Source organism: Eutrigla gurnardus (genome assembly GCF_963514095.1).
Source record: "Eutrigla gurnardus genome assembly, chromosome: 11".
NCBI lineage: Eukaryota > Metazoa > Chordata > Actinopteri > Perciformes > Triglidae > Eutrigla > Eutrigla gurnardus.
In genome coordinates this window covers 22,080,029-22,104,648 of record NC_139925.1, presented here as the reverse complement: position 1 = coordinate 22,104,648, position 24,620 = coordinate 22,080,029, and the positions used below count along the sequence as shown (strand labels likewise).

Below are 24,620 nucleotides of genomic sequence, written 5' to 3'. Positions count from 1 at the left end.
GTTCAAGTTCGAGGTTGACGCCAGTGCTTCTGGAGCCGGTGCTGTGCTGCTGCAGGAAGGAGGGGGAGATGTGTGCCATCCTGTGTGCTACTTCTCAGTTAAGTTCAAAAGACATCAGCTGAACTACTCTACGATAGAGAAGGAGACCTTAGCCATGCTACTGGCGCTGCAGCATTTCGAGGTGTATGTTGGTTCCAGTTCTGCGTCAGTGACTGTGTATACCGACCATAACCCTCTCGTGTTCCTAGCCCAGATGTACAACCATAACCAGAGGTTAATGCGTTGGGCTTTGTTAGTGCAGGGTTACAATCTGGAGATCCAGCACAAGAAGGGGACAGAGAATGTTGTGGCGGACGCACTATCCCGCGGGTAAGGTGGGAAGAGGGTAGGTTACCCATTTGTAAATTTTTTGGGGTTGAATGTATGGGTAACTGACCCACGTGAATGGTGAAGCGAGTAGTCGGTTTCCCATGTGGTGACAATTAGAGTTTGTGGTGGCTCTGATGTTGCAAAATTACATGTTTGCTCTTATGGGAGGGAGTGTTACGGATCTAGTGTGTTGTGTTTGTGTTGTGTTTGTGTTTCATTGTGTTCTCTCCCCAGATGACCTTTCCCCCCCCTTTCTGATTGCAACCTTGGCAATCAGGAAATTTAGTGCACCTGTGCTCACCTGAGGGCTATATAAGCTGGGAGCAGACAGCTGCACAGGGCCTTTTGTGCCATCAAGCAGTTGACAATTGTTTGTGTGTGGGAGCTAGTGACGGAGTGCCGTTGTTGTAGTTCTGAGTAGTCCTGAGTAGTGGAGTATTTGGTTGGTTTGGAGTTAGTTCTTTTGATTTGTGCTTTCCTCTTTTGGGAAAGTGGTTCTTAGTTCTGTGGCCCATGAATAAACCTTTTTTGTTTACCGTTACCTCTGTCTGTGTCTCCTCCTTGTCCCCCAGAACCTAAAAATATTCTTTGTTACTCCCCAGATCCCCCTGGATACTATTTGGGGTCGTAACACTAATCAATCAGGATTCAGGACTGCTCACTCCACTGAGACGGCCCTCCTCACAGTGACCGAGTCTGTGCGAGATGCCAGAGCCTCATCACACTCCTCCGTTCTCATTCTCCTCGACCTATCTGCTGCATTCGACACAGTCAACCACCAAATCCTCCTCTCCACTCTGGCTGAACTTGGCATAACTGACTCTGCTCTCACCTGGTTTACATCATACCTGACAAATCGCACCTTTCAGGTCACATGGAACGGCTCTATGTCCAAACCCTGTTCTCTGGACATGGGTGTCCCCCAAGGCTCAGTATTAGGACCGCTTCTGTTCTCACTATACACCAGATCACTAGGTTCTGTTATCACATCGCATGGATTCTCCTACCATTGCTACGCAGATGACACCCAGCTGTTCCTCTCTTTTCCCCCGTCCTCTGACACTCACATTGCAACTCACATCTCGGACTGTCTGGCTGACATCTCTGTCTGGACAACTGCACATCACCTCAAGCTTAACCTGAATAAAACCAAACTCCTCTTCATCCCAGGGAAAGACTGCCCTCGCATGGACCTGTCGGTCACTGTCGAGGGCATCACAGTATTACCTTCCTCAACTGCGAGGAACCTGGGTGTAATCCTCGATGACCAACTATCCTGCACGCCAAACATCACTGCTGTGGCCCGATCCTGCAGATTTGCCCTCTACAATATCCGCAGGATTCGGACCTTCCTCACAAAGGATGCAACGCGACTCTTGGTCCAAGCACTGGTCATCTCCCGCCTTGACTAATGCAACTCTCTCCTGGCCGGACTCCCGGCCTATGCGATTAAATGCTGCAGCACGCCTTGTCTTCAATCTACCCAAATTCTCCCACGTGACCCCCCTCCTTCGTGACCTCCACTGGCTCCCTGTTGCAGCACGCATCCAATTCAAGACGATGACACTGGCCTTCAGGGCCATCAATGGAACGGCATCTGTCTACCTTCAAATACTGGTCAAACCTCATGCCCCGAAGCGAGCACTTCGCTCCTCTACTTCAGCTGGCCGGCTGGTACCACCATCGCTGAAATCAAACAAATGTCGCTCAGCAAAGTCCAGACTCTTCTCTGTTCTGGCGCCTCAGTGGTGGAACGAACTCCCGACCAATGTCAGGACAGCAGAGTCATTTGCCATCTTCAGAAAAAGGCTCAAGACTCACCTGTCCAGACTTCACCTCGACTCTACATAGCATGACCCACTAACACCCCCCCTCGACCCCCCCCCCCCCCCCCCAAAAAAAAAACCCTTACCTATAGCACTGTTGCTCTTGAAGCACTACTTTACTCAGATGAGGACCTAACACTTGTTCTATTTTTAGCTCTTACTTTATCGGCAATGATACGTTGTGGTTTCTTTGTTTTCTTCTTTTGACAAATGTACTTATTGTAAGTCGCTCTGGACAAAAGCGTCTGCTAAATGACGTAAATGTAAATGTAAGTACATGGAAGAGGAAGTATGTTAACGGAGGTTAATGAGGGATAAAGCTATAAATGGAATAGGGTTGATAAGTGCTGTGCGATATGGACAAAATGTTATATCCCGATATAGCTAATTTTATATCCGATAACGATATATATCCCGATATAGTATTTTTTCTTAGAATTATATATATATATATATATATATATATATATATATATATATATATATATATATATATATATATATAAATAAATCAATCACATCTCAGCACTACTACGACCAGTGCCGTAAACAGGTGACGTTTGCGGGTGACGTAAAAATGCTACCACAACGCAGTAGCGTTGCTGCAGTTACATTCGCTTTCAGAACTTGTTTTGAACTCAAAATTTGGATATCCAACGGTCATTCCGACATTGAGTTGTGCTTTACACGGCGTATTAAATCACAACCGTAGTGTACGTTAACGACGCCCAATTTCCACTGCATGCGTCTCCGCTGCGGTGCGTCTCCGATCCGGCTTCGGTCCGCCATCCGCCAATCCCCACAGGATGCGTTTGTGTCCGCCACGGCACAGTCCGCGTTCGCGATAAATACGTAATCGCGCGCTGCAGTTAAAGATATGTGTAAACACAGCAACCAAGCGATACAAAGGTCAGTGTTCCCAAGGAAGGGTAAGACTTTTTTTGACGTAGTCAAGTGGTTTTATTAACACAAGTGTTTTATTTTGAAAAGTTTTATTGTTGATTATGTACCGAACTTCCTGTTTCGCTATATTTGCCCTGTGCTGAATTGCTGCGCCGTGGTCCGGCATCCGCCAGAAATAGAAGTCCGTATTTGTTGCGGAGAGCTGCGGACTGCCGGAGCTGAGACGCAGCGGACACGCAGCGCAGCGGACCTGGTGGGGATTGACCCATAGACTAAAGTGAAACGTATCTGCTCCGCTGGCGTGGCGGAGACGCAACGCAGCGGAGACGCATGCAGTGGAAATGCGTGTAGCAACAGTGCTAAACAAGTAGCCTACACGTTAAAATTACGATATAAACGACAGAGGGTTATATCCTAGGGTAGACATTTTTATATCGTACTACGATATATATCGTAATATCGCACAGCTCTAGGGTTGATTGTTATATTGTAACTAACTTAGTATATGGTATATAGGGTAGATATTTAGTCATGGGGATAGTTTATATGTATGTGTGTAGGTATGTACTGTATGTATGTGTATGTGTGTGTGTATTTTTGTGTATGTATGTATGTATGTATGTGTGTGTACATGTATGTGTATATTATGTATGTGTATTTATGTATGTGTGTATGTATGTATATGTGTATGCATATACATGTGTACATATATATATATTTATATAGATATTTATGAAGTGTATATATGGTATGTATGTATTTAGGTGTAATATGTAGTTATCTGTGTAGTTACAAACTGAAGAGTAGTTAAATAGGGGTGGGAAATTAAAAAAAGTATTGTACTTCTTCCCACTCCTTTTTCGAACAATGTGCGGTATTTTGTTATGTCTTAGCTCTTTATTTTATTTTACTTTATTAATTTCTCTTTTTCTTTCTTTTTTATGTACAAATAGTTACATACATTTTTTTTTTCTATACATGTTCGAAAATAAAATTAATTAATTCATATATAGTACAGTGAACATAACCATAACCAACCCGGCCGGTATATCATTAGGGGTCTTGGCTAAGGACCCATACTGGTTAATTTGTTTTTCTGGTTAATTTTTTTTTTTTTTCGTCCTGACCGTGATTCGAACCCCAGTCTCCTGCGTTCAAGTCAGTGAACATAACCACTGTACTATACCAGCTGATATACAGTATATGGTATTTAGTATGTATATATAGTACAGTCAACATAACCATATATATATAAATATTTATATATATATATATATTCATATATACATCATCCAGTAAGGGTCCTTAGGCAAGACCCGTCATGATATACCGGCCTACCTCAGGCATGAGTGAACACAAAAATAGAGTCATACCGGCTCAGACGTCGTCAACAAGGTCTATGTCAGTTGCTAGGGGACCAGGGCAAACTAAAAACTACTGGAACAAAACACAGATGGACGAGGGCAGAAAATACGGAGTTGTTGGAATGCTACTATACAAGCAATCCCAGAGAGAGGGGTTACAAGCAGTGAATGTGGGACCATTGGATACTTCGAAACCCACAATCAGGGCTAACAAAGAAACAGCTGTTAGCCCAGTGTTCCGACCTTATATATATTTAAAAAAAAAATATATATATATATACACTGCATTGTGGTGTATTGTTATAGGTTATAGCTTAGCATAACTTCTTATTGTGTTTACACTGTGGTAGTAGTAGTAGTAGTAGTAGTAGTAGTACGTTTACTTGAGTTAAAGAACTGAAACACTAACGTTGCTGTCACCCGAAGAACATTGTCAGCAGCTGCAGAGAAATCCATGGGGGTATTAAGTATGGAGAACCTGCTAGGAGCAGAGGCTGACAGTATGCTCAAGCATTTGATGACATATCTGAAAGATACAGGTCTACTGGAGAGGATATAATTCCAACTTTATTTAGTTTTTTTATTTAGTTAGTTTTCCTGCTATTTTATTTTATTTATTTTTGTATATTTGCTTTGTTTGTTTGTTTTAATTGATTTTGTCTGCCAATTTACTGTTCCACACTCCAGTCCAGTAGGTGGCGGTAATGCACATTTAAGTTGGTTTGCCAACCGCCAATAAACTCCAAAAGAAGAAGAAGAAGAAGTTGCTGTCACCTGCAGGTGAAAACTCAGGGAAAAGGACGTTCTTCCTCGTCACGTGACGGCGTTTCGCTTCAGTGTTGAGCTCAGTTAGCTTCCTGCTGCGTGTGTTGTTGTTGGTCACTTTCTGAAGCAGTAGACGGTTCACCGCTGTCTGAAGATGGAGCGGTACGTCTCGGACACGGAGGGGGACGACACGCCGCTGCTTCAACGAGGAAACGAAGACAAAGTCCACAGAGGTGAAAAAACATATATCCATATATCCAGCTAACCAAGCTAGCGAACAATAGCGTTGTCCGTGTACGCGAGGTTCATTTCGGTTAACAAATGTCTGAAAGCTCTGCGCTTTTCCCGCACTAGAACCGAGGAAAAAAATCACTTGAATTAAATGAATGCATTTAACGTGCTTTTGGCATCTCTTTGTTTGCCCAGCGAGGAACCATTAATGAAAACATGAACACCAATATGCAACGACGTTAGCCTAATCTAATACAACACGACCTAAAGTTTACCCAGAAACTCAATCCACATCGCTGCTGTCACTGTCTGGTAAACATACACTACTAGCATTAAGTCAGCCAGCTGTTATTTCAGCGACGTATGACATTCAAGCGTACAGGTGCACTAATTATCAGATGCACTTTTTTCTGCAGGCTGCATGGTTCTCTCATAAAGGCTTATATATATATAGTCACGAGTTTAGGGAAACCCGCCCTGACCTCACATCACAAGACTGGATACCTGACAGTTGTATAATATTCATCTCTGCACACCGAGACTCAATCCGATGGAAATGCACTTGAAGTGATACTAAGTCTGAACATGAAAGCTGGATATATATATATATATATATATATATATATATATATATATATATATATATAAATAAAATATGGCTACAGATTAGAATGAGTAAGAAAAATGTAAAGCTAAAATGGGCATATACTTTAATCCCTTTGGCATTTATAAATTATTAATAGTATATTAATAGTTTATAAACCAGGAAACAATGAAAATGAAACATTTCCAAGGTCAAAGGTTCCATATTGTTGTTTCTGTCTTTTCTGAAAACAAACAGAAAGGCAAACTAGTCCCATACTTGCATATTAAATGTTGCTCTGTGTATGACATCAAACATCTCTGTATTGTTGTGTAATGCGTCTGGTAGCTACAGCCCACATACAGTATTATCTACCAAACAGGTCTCATAGCTGTTATCCCTGTCTCTCCTCTCCCTGTAGCCCCAGCATGCTGTTCATCACGCTATGGCCTGGCGCTGCTCTCCTCCTTTGGCTTCTTTGTGGTCTACTCCTTGAGGGTGAACCTCAGTGTGGCTATGGTGGACATGCTTAACACCACCCACCAATCCAACACCAACCACAGCACATCAGTTTGTCCTGCTCACGCCAACCCTGCACGGCCCAAACACAACCACACGGTGAGAGCCAGAACAAGACCAACACTGAGCAAGACGAACGATGAAAACTGATTGAACCCACATGAGAGCATTTCCTTGATGAATTGAGTCCATTATGCCAAGTAACAACAATGTCATAATTACTACTTTTCCTTCCCTGAAAAGACTTATGTCCATTCAAACTTTAAGCTGTGAGTAAGTGCCAACTACGACAGCTGAGAGGTCAGTCAATTAATCATTTTCCCAAATAGTTGAGGATTCAGTGTGGAATTTCACTTCTGATTTAGAAACATATATTATTAGAGATTTGAAGGCAGAAAGAAAGACAAACTCATGTCGGCAGTTTTCAAAATACTGCCTTTTACAGCCATGTTTTTCCATATTTGGCTGCTGTCCATGAAGAAAACAAAAAAAAAACTAAGGATTATGTGAATCAGGCAAGCAGAGTAGACATCTGATATTTAGTTTATCTTGGAAAAAATGGATAGGAGGAAAATGGACAAATGTAGCTATGGTAACATCAGAAATGCTCATTCGGGTGTGTAAAGTGGGCATTCATGTTTAAAGGTCACAGTTTACTGGATCTAGTAACAGCATAGTCGGGTTTATAACAATCACCTTTCCCTCATTCAACTGATAGGAAAAACATATTGTGCGTTTTATTATTTATATACTCAAAATATAATTGTACTAGAAAAAATGTTGTCCTTTTGTCATTCTTTTGATTAAGAGATCCCTAATGGCAGAAAATTACAATTAAATTTAGCACAGTTTAGCAGAGGCATTGGTTGGCTCACTGTGTGTTACTTATTGACGGGCTGTGCTGATTACCACTTCTTTACAGACGGGACAAAATCCACAAATGAGATGGCCGTGTGTTACATTCAATGTGTGCGGTAGCTTTAATAATGTTAGAGGTGCACTTTAGGGCTTTCAAAAACATGATCGTAAAAAGAGGAACATAAAGGAGAGAATACATAAGACGGGCAACGGATGAAAACGTGTACATACAATTATAGTCAGAGCTAAAGCACCAAGAACACTGTATTTGCTCTTTCTTTAGGAAGGATTCATAATGTTCGATTTTAATTACATTTTAATTAAATGCACCTCACCCTCTCCCCTCACAGGCCAGTTTGTACGACTGGGACTCTGAGACACAGGGCTGGATCCTGGGCTCCTTCTTCTACGGTTACATCCTGACGCAGGTCCTTGGGGGATACCTGGCCGGCCGCTGGGGACCCAAGTGGCTGATGGGCATTGGAATCCTGGGAACTGTAGTGTTTACGCTGCTCACCCCCGTGGCTGCTGACATGGGGCCAAGCTACCTCATCGCTGTCAGGGTGCTGGAAGGGATAGGAGAGGTAGGCTGTTTAAATCTGACGTTTGCAGACCTATTGTTTGTACGATAAGCATCAGCTGAATGCATTTACATATAAAAAGTTCTTTATGAAATTTATTTCTGTAATGACAAAATCTAATGGATACAGACAGCCGGACAAACTAATACAGAAATGGTTTTCATGGACAGATAAGTGGATGATTAACTTTACTTGAGGCCCCATGATGCATCACATCATGATACAATGACACAATCTTAGTGCAAGTAAACAATTAGCGACATGTAGAGTATTGCTTCGACATGTATTGCAATTAAAAAAGAAAAAAAACAACTACTGCAAATCATGCAGTTTCTTTTTGCTCTATTAAGATAAAGTATTTACTGGTTCATCTCACATCCGTTTAATTTTCCCAACCCTACTATTTGAGCACTCATGCTGATGCTGTTGTTGTTTGTCTTCAGGGAGTGACATTTCCTGCAATGTACACAATGTGGGCCGCGTGGGCTCCACCGCTGGAGAGGAGCCGACTGCTCACCATTTCCTACATTGGTAAGACTCGATTGGCAGATGATAAGAAGGTCACCTGCCCGAACATTATAGTTTAAGTTTTTAATTGCTATAAAAATATCTTACCAAAAATAAGTGATTTATCAAACAAAATGACCAATTATTTTTGGTTGCAAACAATTTGATTAGTTTTGTTTGTGTGAAGAACATGATCCGACCTCGGTCTGACCCAAGTGGAGGAAGCTCTGCACCTTTTTACATTAAACCAGCTCCCGTAGCCAGCTGCACTGTGCCGTTCTGGCAAACAGACATAGACACACACTCGACAACACATAAGAACCGAATCCACCTACTCAGCAAAATCCAGGTCACGATCAAGATCAACCCACATACAATACTTGTCCCTCCATATTGAAGTTGAAAAGTGACATGTCTATTTTTTTTCTTGCTTGCCTACTTCCTGGATGTTTCGGATATAGTCATTATGACCAAAAGAGAACAGATACTAGCTGGTCACAAATACTGCTGTGACATCACAAACCGCGGCAATATGCAACATAACACATTTGGTCCCTGATACAGACCAGAGCAAAGAAAGATGATTGTTAGCATCAGCTTGTACACTCATTATTCAGTAGTTGCACTCTGTACATCTGACAGCTGTTGGATACAGATGTTTGTCCTCTCTCTTCCATCCCAGGAGCCCAGCTGGGGACGGTGATATCTCTACCTCTGTCTGGTGAAATCTGCTTCTACCTGGACTGGACCTACGTCTTCTATATATTTGGTAAAACACATGGGGATGTCCCTGTTGAAGGGGGGGGGGGGGGGGGGTGCTACAGCTACTCTGTGGTGAAGTGTTGTAGGAGTACACCAACTTTCCCTCAATCTGATATATCAGATTTTATTTTCATATTTTGTTTGATTTGTGAGCAATTTAACACATTTTCCAGATTGCCTTTTAGGAATTGATCTTGAATTGCTCTTCCTGGCACACTAGCTTGTTAGCTTTACATCTCCTTGGTCTTGTTGCAGACTAGCTGCTGCACCTGCAGTATGTGTCATCGTTGGTCTTGATTAGACCAGCCACTGTCTTGTCGTCCGTGAAATTGATGATGTGATTGGTGCTGGATCAGGCCGAGGGGTTTCATGGGTGAGGTGGGTGAAGAGGAGTGGGCTCAGCACACAGCCCTGTGGAGAGCCGTTGTTCAGTGTGGTGGGGCTTATTGGCATGGGATGATTACATAAGGAGAATGTTATTGCATTATAAATTAAGCATAAATAAGTTGAACAATGTAATAAATTCATTGTTATAATTTCAATATCATTACTCTCCTTGTCTGGTTAAATGCATAGGAACCCTTATTGTTCTTAATTTAAAGCAAATTAATCTGATCTGTTTTTATCTTTATCAGTTCCAAATGGATGAAATGGAACGTGTGGTCACCCTACCCGTACCTTCATCTGGTAGATGTGGGCATCACACATCCAAGAGACTATTCTACTAATTGTACTGTTAGCTACGATTGGGAACCACCAGAGACCCCATTATACAATATTATCACAATACAGAAACAACACGATCTTACTTCTATTTTCAACATTTTGCAATATGCAATCACATATTTGCAATTTATACCTTTTTGCAACTGCAAATGATGCAGTTTGTCAAATATCCGTTTATCTAATAAGATACAGTTTTCACTTGGTTCATCTCACTTAAATTATTTAATTTTTTTTTTTCATTTTTATTTTCAGCAAAATGTGTTCGTCAATCAAGCAAGCAGACTGAGCAACACTTCATCTTTGTTCTGACCGCCATCCTGACAATCCTGCTGATTTTATCCATGACCACACCACAAAAAACGATTTTATTTTTTTTCCAATCATGCTTGTAGAAGCTCTGACCTCAAGTGGCCTCTCCATTGCTTCGTCACAGATTATTGTTTTCCTTTGTCACTTTTCCAGCACAGAGCTTTGTTTAAGCCTCAGACAAGCTGTTTCCAGTGTCTGTTCCTGTAGAAACGCTGATTTAGCAAGTCATGGTGGAGAACGTGCTGAGGGATGGAACCATTGTAGACGTCGCATCTTTATTTACTTGCTGCACTCTGGTGAACTAATATTTCTAACCTACTGGACAGATGTTGGTGTTCACAAATGCCTATTCCTCTCAGTGGACACAGACTTTAATGTAATGAGGGATTTATACTGGATACTAAAGTGAGTGCTTGTGTGTTTGTGTCTCCAGGTGCTATTGGCCTGGTGTGGTTCGTCTTGTGGGCATTTCTCGTCTTTGACAGTCCAAACACTCACCCACGGATATCGGAGCAGGAAAGACTCTACATCACCAGCTCACTCAAGAGCGAGGTTAGACCAGAAACCAGACTTTATGTCCTACATTTTAAAAACAAAAAAGGTTCCCTTGGTTCATAGACGGGTTTATAGACGGAACAGAAACACCAAGAGATGCTTTAGTGCGATTTCTCATCAACAACAACAAAAATACACTGTGAATATACAAACATGTTGTATGAAATGTGATTGAAAGCTTAAATTATTGGACTGTTAAATTATGACTTGTATTGCTAACATAGATCTGTCATGCAGTTATTTTACTGTCTTTATTTTTTTGGCTTGGAGCAAATAATATACACTCCAACAAAGAAGAATTTCTTCAATTTACACTTTGTTTTGATTGCTTTCTTTGATTTCAATCTTTGAATATGTAGCTGTTATTGATCCTAATTGCTATTTTGACAAATGGTGCACTGTTCTTCACTCTATTGCTGAGACAGTGGCTGCAGAGTGCTTGCAGGCATTTCCGGTCCACTACAGTCATCAGATAATAATGTTACATAAGCTCAGTGTATTGCAGCATTTTACTCTCTATCTGTCTTCCTCAGCTGTTGGGTCACATGACAATTACCATGACTCTGTGGTTTATAATGACACTTATTTGGCATTGATGGCACTGTGACAAAGTAGTTTGATTCTTAAGAGCTCGTTTGCTCATCTTTACCAAGAACACAACATGTTATAGTCCCAGATAATAGTTTGTTGTTGCTGCTGTTTGCATTCAAACAAATGCACTAAACGAATGCGCTGTTTTTTTATTTTTATTTATTTATTTTTTTCTTAATTCATGGGCTACAACTGCATTTCATTGTGCATCCCTGTGTTGCATAATCACAATAAATGCTCCTTGAATTAAAGGGGGAGTTTAGAAGTGTAGTTGTGGTTGTATAAGGTACTTCTCCATAGTAGTCAGTGTATTATTACTTTGGGTTGGAAAACTTATAAGATTCATCATTTTCTACTATTATTCCTCCTATTACTATTTACTGGTATTATTGCTCTGATTACATACTTTCTGTCATATGGACTGACTTTGTTGTTTATTCTGTACACATGACATCTATTGCACTTCTGTCCATCGGGGGAGAAAGATCCTTCCTCATGTGCTCTCCCTGAGTTTTTTCTTTTTTTCCCCACAGTTGAATTCTTTTTAAGGAGTTTTTTCCTTATCCGATGCTTAATCTCAAGCTTAAAAAAACCACAAGGGTCCTGGGACAGAGGATGTTATACAGATTGTAAAGCCCTCTGAGGCAAACTTGTGACAAATTGAAGTGGATTCGTTTTGCTTCACCAAAGTCACACAATTAGACAAAAACAACAACTAACAGATCAAGGCAGCAGTAGACCAGCAGCTCATGTTCGGAGTGGTAAAATGGCTGGTGAAAATATTGTAAAAAAACAAATCTTTCACGTGTTTAAAATATGTTTTAATGCTGCCATCGTCCACAGCAGAACATTTCTCTGCTCCTGTGCAGGGTTGGCTCATACAACCCCACCTAAAATATCTAAATGATCCCTTTTAAGTAGGAGGAAGATTGACTAGCAAGAGACATAAATAATAAAACAGCACCCTATAAGGCTTACGGGCATTTATACAGAGAGACTAGAACAGGATTCATTTCTATTAATACAATGCAAATTATCACACAACTGAATAACGTTGAAAGTAAAATGTACTGATAAGAAAATTTATGATTTTGTATGAATGGATGCAATAATTAAGAAGTTTCTAATCCATCTAGTCTCTGTTTTCTACGTCCTGTTTCTCCAGCTGTCCACCTCAGGAAGCCACATCCCTTGGCGAGCCATAGTGACGTCCAGACCGCTGTGGGCCATCGTCGTGGCTCACTTCTCCTACAACTGGACCTTCTACACCCTCCTCACGCTGCTGCCAACCTACATGAATGATGTACTGGGATTCAGCATACAGCAGGTGAGGGCAACATCACTGACAGATATTCATTCAGGCTCAGAGGTGGGCAGATGGGCAGAGTCAGATAAGTAGCATCACAAAACTCACAGTTCAGGTTGTATCACGGTTTTGAAATTATCCAAAAATCCAATGGAAAAATCCCATTGGCTTTTTGTGGAGGGAGCCAGTGTGATGTCACTTCCTGGTTGAGCTACAAAGGAAATTACATCCCTGCAGAACTCTGTCGCTGTCAGCTTCTCTAGGTTTGGATTTCCTCTAGTGTTCATCGTTCAGGAGGACATTACTCTTATTTCTTTGCTTCAACAAACACATCAAGAAAGTTACAAAAACTGCCGATCACCTCAAGAATGACCTCGAAAAAACATATACCTAAGTCCCTGCATTGGCTTCCTGAGTCTCATAGAATTGAGTTTGAAATTCTCTTGCATGTTTATAATGCGTTTATAAGGTTAGGACCAAATTATATTTCAGATCTCATTCAGTGCTGTGGACCCACCAGACCCCTCAGATCTTCAGGTGCTGGTCTGCTTACTGTTCCAGGGGTCAGAACGTAGCATGGAGAGGCAGCTTTGAGTTTCTGTGCTCTTCTTTTAAATCTGAGTTTAAAACATTTCGGTTACAGAGGGCTTTTTAAGAAATCTAGGGAAACACATTTTTACTGTGCTATTTATCTGTTCACCACTTTGATGTGTTTTTACTGTTCTCATCCCCTTTTTTAACCTTGTGGACTTTTTATTGCACTTTAATTGTAAATAGTTTTACCTTTACTGCATTATTTTATTGTTCTGTGAAGCGTGCTGTACAAATAAAGTTGCCTTGCCGTGCCATAATTTCTACTCACTGACGATATGCATGAATGGGATAAGTATGTAATCCTAAATATCTCCATGTCCTGTTGTGGCCTCCGGTCCCCACTAGAACGGTTTGCTGTCAGCTCTTCCTTACGCGGGCTGTGCTGTGTTGGCCGTGCTGAGTGGCCAGCTTGCTGATTACCTGCGTGAATCCTGCCTCTACCCCACCGTCACTGTCAGGAAGGCCTTCTCCATTGTTGGTAAGGGATGGTCACATCACAGCTGAATCCTAATGATTGTGGTTTGTCAAACTGACCCCAGGCTCTGGACTTCCACATACACCGTGTCGACTTCCTTTGAAGACTGTTGTTGATCCTGCAGGTATGATCGGGCCGGCGGTGTTCCTGGTGGCAGTAGGATATACAGGATGTGACTACTCCATGGCTGTGACCTTCCTCACCATCTCCTCGGCTCTGGGCGGAGTGTCGGCCTCTGGTTTCAACATCAACCACCTTGACATTGCTCCTTCGTAAGTAACCGTATTAGTGACGAGGTCGGTGAGCCCAGGTTAAGCAGAACTCTGACACACAGTGATGTTAAACTGTTAAGTTAAGCACTGTCGTTGGTCTAACAGCTTAATAACTACTTTAGACTTTAACAACCAATGTAGTTGACATGTTATATTTTTGTAGGTATGCTGGGATTCTCCTGGGAATCACCAACACCTTCGCAACCATTCCTGGCATGGTGGGACCGGTCATAGCAAGAGCACTCACCAAACAAGTAAGAAGCCCATGTACATTCACACGTCATTGACAAGTCTGCACAGTGGAACCCTTAACCCTGGACGTAGGTGTTAACACTCTGAAAATGAATGAATAATTGGTATGATTGTGGAAGATAATCATGAATAAATCATATTATGTTTTTTTACACGGTCAGAGCAACTTTTTAAAGGGATGCAGAAAAGTACAAATTTAACAGAGCAGTGTTTAGTGTTTCAAAAGTCTCAAGTCTAGATTTCATATTAACAAATAACATAGTCTTCAACATACACTTTGTCCTTGTTTTTAGTATGCCAGTATACTAAGAGGTCAGTCCAGGTGTGCTGACCTCCAGTGGACCTCAGGGAACACATGGTGTCGGGACTTTGGCTCAATGATCCATTTCCTGTCTAATTGGTCCAGGATTAGTATGTCAACACCGTGCCACCAGGGGGCGCCCATGGTCGTTCATGAAAAGCATCAGTCTGCCCAGAGTGTCTTTGACTGGCTTGATGATATCAACTTCATTAACATGTTACTTGTATTGGTTTCTCTGAGAAGAGGACGGATGTGGCTCCGTGTGGTCACTGCTGTTGTTTACGCTGCCAGAGATGTTGAAGTCGCCACACAGTTGAGGACAAACACTTTTACTAGTCAAATATTCAGAGTGTTGTCATCAGTAATGACAACCAGGTGAAGATTTAAAAACCCAATAACTCTTCAAAATAAATAGAACTATCATAGTTTAAATTATTGAATTGAGTTACCTAAACCAAATAAACAAATATATGTATTTGTATATGTATTATGACCCAACATAATGTCCTGTGCCATATTTTCACCATTCACATTTTTGGGGTGTTTTCTCAATTTGTGAAAATTGGAACTCAAACCCTTTTCCCTCTTTGTAAAAGCATTAATACCATTTAGTCATTAAACGAATGTAGATACTGGTGGAAAAGACGTTTAGAATAATGTTTTTAAGAGGCTTTCAACTCAAACCTTCAGGTTTTCTTTTGCTAATCGATTTGTAAAGTGTTGACCCTGTATAGTTGGAGAACCAGTGATTTGTACAAATGTTTCCCAGAATGCACCAGATAATCACTGTGCCGCTTGTCCTTCAGAACACCATAGAAGAGTGGCAGACTGTTTTCTACATCGCTGCTTCCATCAACCTGTTCGGAGCGGCGTTCTACACCCTGTTTGGCCGAGGAACGGTGCAGCCCTGGGCCGTCCACACATCCTACACTCACGGAGACTGAGGCAGGAGACGAGTGTCGGACTCGGCCGTTTGATGACTGATTTGTCAGGTGGACGGGTCTCGATCATGGGCTTATTCAACAGGTAATCAGCGGGACATGTGTTCTGTGCTGTTAATTCTCAAAGCAGCCTTAATACTCTTGGGGAAGTCCTCTATTGTGACTGTGGACACTCAAGAGTCTTCTACAGTCACAGCAGTGGACAAAGAAGACTTTAATTTTAGTGTCAAAAGTCAGTATTTCTTGGAGGCCAAAATAATCATTGAACAGTGCAAAGAATCTCAGTCCATTTGAGAGGAAGCCGTTACTATAAACTGTTGTTACTAACTGAAAAAAGGGAATGTAGCACGAACACCACCCTGAATAAGCTATGAAAGACAAATGATGTAGTTGTAGCTGTTCTTTGGTGCTCATGTTTGCCAGTTAGAGACACCGAAGCTTGTTTCTCTCGAGGACCGGGATGTGACTGATGGCGTCTGAAGCTTCAAACATCAGCGGTGCTTCAGAAAGCGCTTCATACAGTTAGACAGGTTTGGAAGGTTTTGCAGCTCAACTAAACTGAGAATAACTGAGAAAAAGGTGATGCAATTTTAAACATTCCCACCATTAATACGCTTATTTAATGAATATCATTCTCCAATCACATCACATTGCGACTCATGACGTAAATATCAATCATGAAGATAAACCCCATGAAGATAAACCCTCAAGCCAACATCTATATCGGGTACTATTTTATATCAAGGCTTTTTTGATAATGCATTAATTCATTATTTCACTGTAACATATTTTATAACACCATCTACAATTAATGCAGCACCTCGGATCAAAAACATTATAGACTTGATAATAATAATAACATGCAGGCTTTTATTTAACAACAAATGGGCCAAACAAAAGACAAAACTAAGGTGATAAAAACTAATAGATGAAACAATAAAAACAAATCAGTCCAATACATGCATACAAAAATAAAATTCAACGAGAGAAACAAATAAGTCAATTGAAGCAGCAAAATCTGTAAAAATGGGTTATAAGATAATTTGAGTGCTTTGGCCGGTCTTGAAGGGCTGCTATATGTTTTTAAACCACCAGATGTCACTGTTTGCTGTGTTTGAAGCCCCAAGATGTCATCAGGTTTCATTCACTCATCACTAGCAGTGAGACAACCTGCTAGGCTCAATTATTCTCCAGGGCACTTCTGCTTTGAATTACGTTTTTTTTTTACCAAAGACCTCCACAGGAAACCCTCTTGAGTTACTTTCACAGTAAAAGTCTAAACGCTTAAGAAGGGTGTTTTCTTGCACTTGTGTCTGTAATGTTTGGGAGAACACAATGTGCTACTTTGCGACCCATAACTAAGTGCCAGTATGCATTGTTTTTAAATGTTTAAATTAACATGTCATCCCAAACTACGCACATTTCTAACATGTATTTTAGGAGGATGTTGTGACTGACGCAGCACACAAACCCTTGTTTGGGAAAATGCCTTAAAGTGAAGCCTCCTTACAGTTGATTTCAAAGCTCTTTGTCTTTCCTGTGATTACAAATGGACCTTTTTTGTTTGGTGTTTACGTTTATGTGCATAACTATGTGTATTGTCATTTCCATGTTTTGTCCTCCAGGCACCTCCTTAGTTCATGTAGCAGATGGAAAGCATGTGTCATTATATTCTGTCAATCTTTAACACTAAGATGATGATGCTTTTGACAGCTTTCTGAAGAAGGGAAAGACATTAATGTGCTTTTAAGAGGTTCCTGGTGGACACACACAACCGTGTTTTACTCACAGGATTTGCACTTTCTGTGTAAAATTCTCAGGTATCTTATATCTTGAAAAGATTGAAAAGGATGTTTGTTTACTTTTTACAGATTGATTTACATTGAGGTATGTGTCCTCAATTTTTAAGTGTAAACTTTTAGAATGATTTCAAATAGCACAGTTGACACAAAATTAGTAATTCTTTATATTTCATTCATGCAACCAGCTGATTAAATATATATTTTTCTCCCCCGTTTGAACTCTATCAGGTCACATTTATATAATGGTGTAGGTATCTTGTCACCCTCTATGACTGTAGAAGAGAAACAACTAAATCAGGCCACAAGGAAAACATTTCTGTCAACAGGCAGCATCATGATCCCAATTTAAGATGGGAGACTGCCTTATTATTCTATATTATATATATTGATATTACTGAAACAGGGTCAGACAATTCAGGACTGTAGACTCGTTGTTTTCGTAAAGGATTCCTTAAGTTACTGCTCGTTATTTCTTTTTGGGACAAAGGGACTTTTGTATGATGAGATTGTAATCACTGAATATGTTCAACCTGGAAACACCTGTCTTAAATGTCATGTATAGTAAATACTTAATCATATACAGCTATGCTCAAATCTGATATTGTGTTGTGTTATTATTTCATTATATATTCACTGTCACAGCCAACTTAATGGACTATGTGCGTTCCTTTATTGCGATTCTAATGACTTCGTTAAATGTGGTGAAAAAGACATTAGGCAGGTTTCCCTCTTCATCCTTTAGCTACTGAACTCATCTACAGCACTCACAGGGATCCTAGGCTTCCTGTTTCAACAACTTATGCGTTTTTAATGATGTTTTCAAATAAAGTGTAAATCCAGGCTGGATGTAGCCTGATCCATCTTGGTCTCTAGCTAAAGCACAGAGAGGTTGACGGGACGTCTGGTGCTCAGTGGATAGTTGTAAAGCAAACACAATCATGGTCTAATAATGACATGACACTACAAAATATACACATATTACCCAGAAATCATCATTGCATATCTGTATATGACAAATGTAGAAAATAAGACATTATTCCTTTAATCAAATCGTGTTTTTTGTAGAGAGAGAAACTTCATTACATATAATAAATTGTATACAAAAGCAGTACTAGACTGGGTGTTTTAGATGCCCAAGCAGATTTAATTATCAGTGATATTTCTTAAAACTACTGTAGTACTGACTCCTGCAGCCACAAACATTTCACTTAATCTGATCATTATAAACTACTACTTGAAGTCTCTGCATGCTAAATAAGTATGCAATGTTGTTATAGATTCCTACTGACTATTTACTAAATTATGTTGTTGCCTTGTCAAGGTAACGTATAGAAAATGTCTACCTTTTTAAGGTAGTGCGAGTTCTTCTTTGAACCCAGATCTATTTCCAAGTTGGCAACATAGTACTGCTGCAGGGATGAGCTCCTCCCCTCCCCCTTTCCCCAGGTGAACTGTCCCTGAACTGTCTATAATTACGCCGCTGCTACTGGGAAAACCATGATCTCCCTGAATGCATCTCTGAAATCCTTGAAACGATACAATACCGTGTGGAAACACGTTATTTCAAATATAGTAAAATCGTCAGAGAAGGCTTCCTCGTGACACGTCCACGCGGAGGTTTTTCCCCCTGCGTCTCCAGATAACTGGCACACAGACGCGCTGGACAGAAGTTCCGCTCATCGGGGTTCATTTTAATCCAACTAGTCCGCGTCTGGGAAGGTGAGCGGCACCTGCTGCGCGCGACGGGCGCCGCTCTCGCCGTTTGTTCACCACGTGACTTCAAATTCCCCCATCGTAGACACCATCGACGCAACGCAGGTGAGAGGACTGATCTCTAGGGACCTACTTTCATGAGGTCTGCTGGAGCGCTTCGCTCCTCTCGGGTGCTTTGTTTACAAAGTGATGCGCGGACACGTGTCGCGCTGCTCCAGACCGTCCTCTGGTGAACTAACTTCTCCCTTGTTGTGATGCTCTAGGTTACAACAGCGGGTGCGCGCAATTACGCAACACCCCCGCCTGTCCTGTGCGCTAAAAGCGGATCAGCGTCTCTCCTCAGCCTCTCCGGTCCTGCACCCAAACTGACACCGGCCAGCACTCAGGTACGACACGGATACGTGACAATCTGCACGGCGGGGACATGATGTTGTTGTTGTTGTCGTTGCTGCTGCTGTTGTTGTTATTGTTGTTGCATGAAAACGAACTCGCGGCCAGTGTGTTGGGGGGGTGGTGGTGTTGTTGTTGTGATGCAGGAAAGGAGGGCAGGCGGCTGGTACTTAGTACGCATCCAGGATGGAACATGGCGGAAGGTTGATATTTCCCCCAAATCCACCAGACATTAAATGCATCGCAGTAGCTGCGCTGTTTTTTTTTTATTATTTGGGGGGGGGGGGTATAGTCCGCTGTTTGATCATCTTTTTAACATTAACGCGCAATGCGGCAGCTGTCGTGACGTTATACGCGAGGGATGAGTTCATGAGTTTAGATCCATGTTTACATGTTGACATGGATCTAAACTCCTGAACTAGTCCGGCCAATAACATTTGAGGATTGTTGCTGCAGTCAGATAGCTGACCTTCCTACCTGCTGCAACTAGATCAAATAACTCCTCTGGAGGCTGGTTTACAGGAGGACTCACTTCACCACAGCACTGCTGCACAGTGAACCACATTGTTTACTTTCCCTCTGCATGGACCTGTGTGCAGAGCACTGCAGAGTCTGAGAAATGGCTGCTCCACTGTCGAGAGGACAGGACCTGACAAAATGGTGGATTCTGGCTTTGGGACATAGGAAGTCTGAGAGGAGGACGATGCTGCGAAACATTAGAGGCTCGTTGTTTTGATGTGTTGCTGCTCAGCAGAGTGGAGCGGCGAAGCTGGAGGTGAAAGAGGAGAGGCATGGAGGGAGGGAGGGAGGGATGGAGGGATGGATGGATGGATGGATGGATGGATGGGGGGGGGGGGGGGGTAGGAGGGGCACAGGGGTTTTGGGACTTGGCGCAGTTCAGTGGCCATTGATACCATCCCTAATCCTCTGAGACACACTGTTTCAGAAAACATCACCAGGGCTGAGCAGACAACACAGTCGGCTTGTTTAAAGGGCTGATGGACTAATGAAGCGTCTCCCTGCTTGTGCAGCTGCCTCACTCACTTGGGGAAGCTCAGCTCTTCAAGAGTGTTTTTATCTGTCGCACGCTGCAACGCAATTGCCCAAACGCTGGCCTGTGATCTTTGAAAGCTCATTCAATCCCACAGTTTTAAATTACCAAAACACTCCAGCTTCTCCAACAGTAACAGACTGTCATTTGTTTTTTCTCCCACCCCTGCTCACTCAAAACCTTTTGATATATCCATTAATAAGTAGTGCATGAAAGGTTTGTGTTTCCATCCACCTGACTGTAATGTAACACTGGTTCTAGCTGACAGACCGCCCCGTCCCTCCAGCCAGCTCCGGTCACCATGGGAAAGGAGAAACTCCACATCAACATCGTCGTGATCGGCCACGTCGACTCCGGCAAGTCCACCACCACGGGCCACCTCATCTACAAGTGCGGCGGCATCGACAAGAGGACCATCGAGAAGTTTGAGAAGGAAGCGGCCGAGGTGAGGAGATGCAGGCCTCCTTGGGATCAACTGAAGTCTCTATGAACGAATCACTATGTATGACTTATTCCTCAGATGGGGAAGGGGTCGTTCAAGTACGCCTGGGTGCTGGACAAGCTGAAGGCGGAACGGGAGCGTGGCATTACCATCGACATCTCCCTGTGGAAGTTTGAAACCAGCAAGTACTACGTGACCATCATCGATGCCCCGGGTCACAGGGACTTCATCAAGAACATGATCACAGGGACCTCCCAGGTCTGTAACGGGAGGATGCCCAGCCATTCTGTGTGCAAAGTAGTAGCCTCCTTTTCTCAGCCTCTGTCCCTCTGATTAACCATCTATAGTGACTTGTAGTGCCTTTTATAAATAACATGATGCAAGCACAAAAGTCCTAATGCACAGCATCCAATAAGTAGCTAAATCAACAGGTTCCTGTTGAAAAGTCATTCATATTGCTGTAAAGCTGCCGTCGTATCAACGTGTCATTTCCTGCATCTCCAGGCAGACTGCGCCGTGCTGATCGTGGCGGCGGGCGTGGGAGAGTTCGAGGCCGGCATCTCCAAGAACGGACAGACCCGCGAGCACGCCCTCCTGGCCTACACCCTGGGGGTGAAGCAGCTCATCGTGGGTGTCAACAAGATGGACTCCACCGAGCCCAACTACAGCCAGAAGCGCTACGAGGAAATCGTGAAGGAAGTGAGCACCTACATCAAGAAGATTGGCTACAATCCGGACACCGTCGCCTTCGTGCCCATTTCAGGATGGAACGGAGACAACATGCTTGAGCCCAGCCCCAACGTACGTACAACGCCAATAATAGTCATGCAAATGCTTTGAGAAGGAATTAGACGAACAAAGCCTTGCATTTGAATACTGATTTGCAAGACAACAATCATCAGTTGCTGCATCTGTCCGGATCAGAGCAGCGGAAACGTTGAAAAGTGCCTTGGCCGTGTTTAACATAGCACTATGGAACGACAAGGGTTTAGAAGAGCCATAATATCCAGTTTAGGTTTGCTAATATTAGCCACCATAAGCTACAGATGACACCAGCCCAAGTAGCTGTAGCAGCAAAACCCCGGGGGGATTTAAAGTCGAGCTGTGACGCGTTTCCACTGAAACAGGATCGGCAGGCTGGACATGATGTTGGGTGGAATTTGATTGGATCATGACCATCATGATGTCATGATATTATTGGTCGGTAATAGCCGATGTAAGCACGCGTCATATTTTGTTTATTGGAAGAAAAAATTGGGATTTTGAAAGAAAAATACTAAGGAACTATTTTTTTCCTTTTCCATATATCATTCAATGACAGGCTTATGAATATTATATTTACTCACTTTAGTTACAAGATTGAGACAATGGAGTCACCTAAAATCTGATCAGTTGCTCTCTTCTACTGTGACCACAAGCTTAAATGCTCTTAACTGGCAATAATTGTATAAGATGTATAATGTAGAACATTATCTTCTTGTCTCTAGATGACATGGTTTAAGGGGTGGAAGATCAATAGGAAAGAAGGCAATGCATCAGGGACCACACTACTGGAGGCTCTGGATGGCATCCAGCCCCCCACCCGTCCAACAGACAAACCTCTGCGTCTGCCTCTGCAGGACGTCTACAAGATAGGAGGCACGTAGCATGAACTATATAACGGGGGCTAGTGTTACTGTGACAGAGACTCTCCAAACATGGCTCCTGGTCAGCGTGATTCATCTGAACAGTGTAGGTCTGAAGTGCATCAACGCTCCCTTTAATGTCCGTCATTGACCGTCGTCTTGGCTGAACTTCTTCGCAGGTATTGGAACGGTTCCCGTGGGCCGCGTGGAAACGGGCATACTGAAGCCCGGCATGGTGGTGACCTTCGCCCCCGTCAACGTGACCACGGAGGTAAAGTCCGTGGAGATGCACCACGAGGCGCTGACCGAGGCCCTCCCTGGCGACAACGTGGGCTTCAACGTCAAGAACGTGTCGGTCAAGGACATCCGCCGTGGGAACGTGGCTGGAGACAGCAAGAACGACCCGCCGCAGGAGGCCGCCAACTTCACTGCTCAGGTAGACGATGCTAAAGAGATCTATTCATAGAAATGAAACACGAGCATGATGACATCAGGACTATTTATAATCTTGAGGAATATTTGTTCTCTTTGAATCAACATTTCTATCAAACTTAAGACTGACCGAGCAAAAACGACTGTCGAGTTTTCAGTGAGCGTCTTCGACAGGAAGGAAGTCATGTTTGTACAAATGTGGTCATTCATGTTGTCTCTTTGCCCTGTAGGTGATCATCCTGAACCACCCCGGCCAGATCAGTGCTGGTTACGCTCCTGTGCTCGACTGCCACACTGCCCACATCGCCTGCAAGTTTGCGGAGCTCAAGGAAAAGATCGATCGGCGTTCTGGCAAGAAGCTGGAGGACAACCCCAAATCCCTCAAGTCTGGGGACGCTGCCATCGTGGACATGGTCCCCGGCAAGCCGATGTGTGTCGAGAGCTTCTCCGAGTACCCTCCCCTCGGTAAGTTTCAACGTAGAGGATCAGCTGAACAGCTTCCCGAAGCACTTTCTTTCCACCCATCAAAAGGCGAAACCAGTTGAAAGGTCTTTCATGTCTTCACCTCACAGGTCGCTTTGCGGTGCGTGACATGCGTCAGACCGTGGCCGTAGGCGTGATCAAGGCCGTGGAGAAGAAGGTGTCCACCACTGGTAAAGTTACCAAGTCCGCCCAGAAGGCTCAGAAGACCAAATGAATGTTGTGCTCCTCTGCCGACCCCAAGGTCTCCCAGGGCAGGACATCGGTCATCCACCTCCATCCGACAATTGGCTGCTTCAACGTAATAATCAAAGACTGGTTAATCATCACAATGCATCGCAAAAGCATTCGAAGGAAAGAACAACATTCCCATCTGAAGTCCTTGAGGCGGCACGCCTGACTCCATTTCAGTGGTCCAGTTCCCATGACTTAGTGTAATATCAAACTGGTAGTTTTAAATGTGTGCTGTTGATACGGTTTATGTTTGTTTGCTCTCTGGAGCACCGACACCGCTCTCTTTACATGGTACATGTTGTCTTGCTTTTAGTGTTTGTTTGCAGCTGCACGGTGCTCTGTAGGAGCCTGTGGCAAGATGTAAAACGATGTTCTTCCAAGTAGTAGATTAGTAGACCTTTGTGATTTGTTGTGTTTAAGCTATAAAAGCTCTTAAATGGTCCAAAACGTGTCCTTCCCGAGGGACTCAGAGAAGACCGACTGTCGATTCTTCAAGCACTTTCATTGGCGTTTCGCTAACTTTGCACTTGCACCTGAGAAGCTTCAATTGGCGTAAGCTACTGCACCTTACTGTAAGATGGCATAAGCCTCTTTGCAACATTAAACATGTTCAACCAAACGTTTGAGCTGTGGTCTGTTCCTCATTTTGTTTCCCGAGTGTGCTGCAGAGAAGTGACGGGGCGAGAGATGCCTCAAACTTTCACATCATTTAAAGCTGGGGTATGTAATGTTGGAAAGCTAGCAAGAGAGTGTTCCCCCTTCGGTGCGAGGGGCACAGATTGGTCGGAGTAAAAAAACAATCAGATGCCTTCATGTCTAGTTCTGCACCCGCCCTCCCTGCCTAAGCGCGAGTGCACAGCC

At 42.8% G+C, this 24,620-nt stretch overlaps 2 protein-coding genes across 2 annotated transcripts; both read left to right on the top strand.

The window, feature by feature from the left end:
- The first annotated feature begins 4,993 nt into the window (after positions 1–4,993).
- slc17a5 (solute carrier family 17 member 5) lies at positions 4,994–17,991 on the top strand. The gene is made up of 11 exons (XM_084021730.1): positions 4,994–5,460; positions 6,463–6,659; positions 7,769–8,002; positions 8,443–8,530; positions 9,189–9,275; positions 10,737–10,855; positions 12,615–12,776; positions 13,695–13,827; positions 13,949–14,096; positions 14,260–14,350; positions 15,456–17,991. The coding sequence occupies exons 1-11, from the start codon at positions 5,382–5,384 to the stop codon at positions 15,591–15,593; spliced, it is 1,476 nt and encodes a 491-aa protein (XP_083877856.1). The 5' UTR covers positions 4,994–5,381; the 3' UTR covers positions 15,594–17,991.
- A 1,296-nt stretch (positions 17,992–19,287) lies between these two features.
- LOC311021275 (elongation factor 1-alpha 1) lies at positions 19,288–24,365 on the top strand. Its single transcript, XM_084021731.1, has 8 exons — positions 19,288–19,491; positions 20,808–20,991; positions 21,067–21,246; positions 21,493–21,789; positions 22,476–22,626; positions 22,793–23,049; positions 23,276–23,510; positions 23,618–24,365. Exons 2-8 carry the CDS (start codon positions 20,848–20,850, stop codon positions 23,740–23,742), a joined length of 1,389 nt encoding a protein of 462 aa, XP_083877857.1. The 5' UTR covers positions 19,288–19,491; positions 20,808–20,847; the 3' UTR covers positions 23,743–24,365.
- The last annotated feature ends 255 nt before the right edge of the window (positions 24,366–24,620 follow it).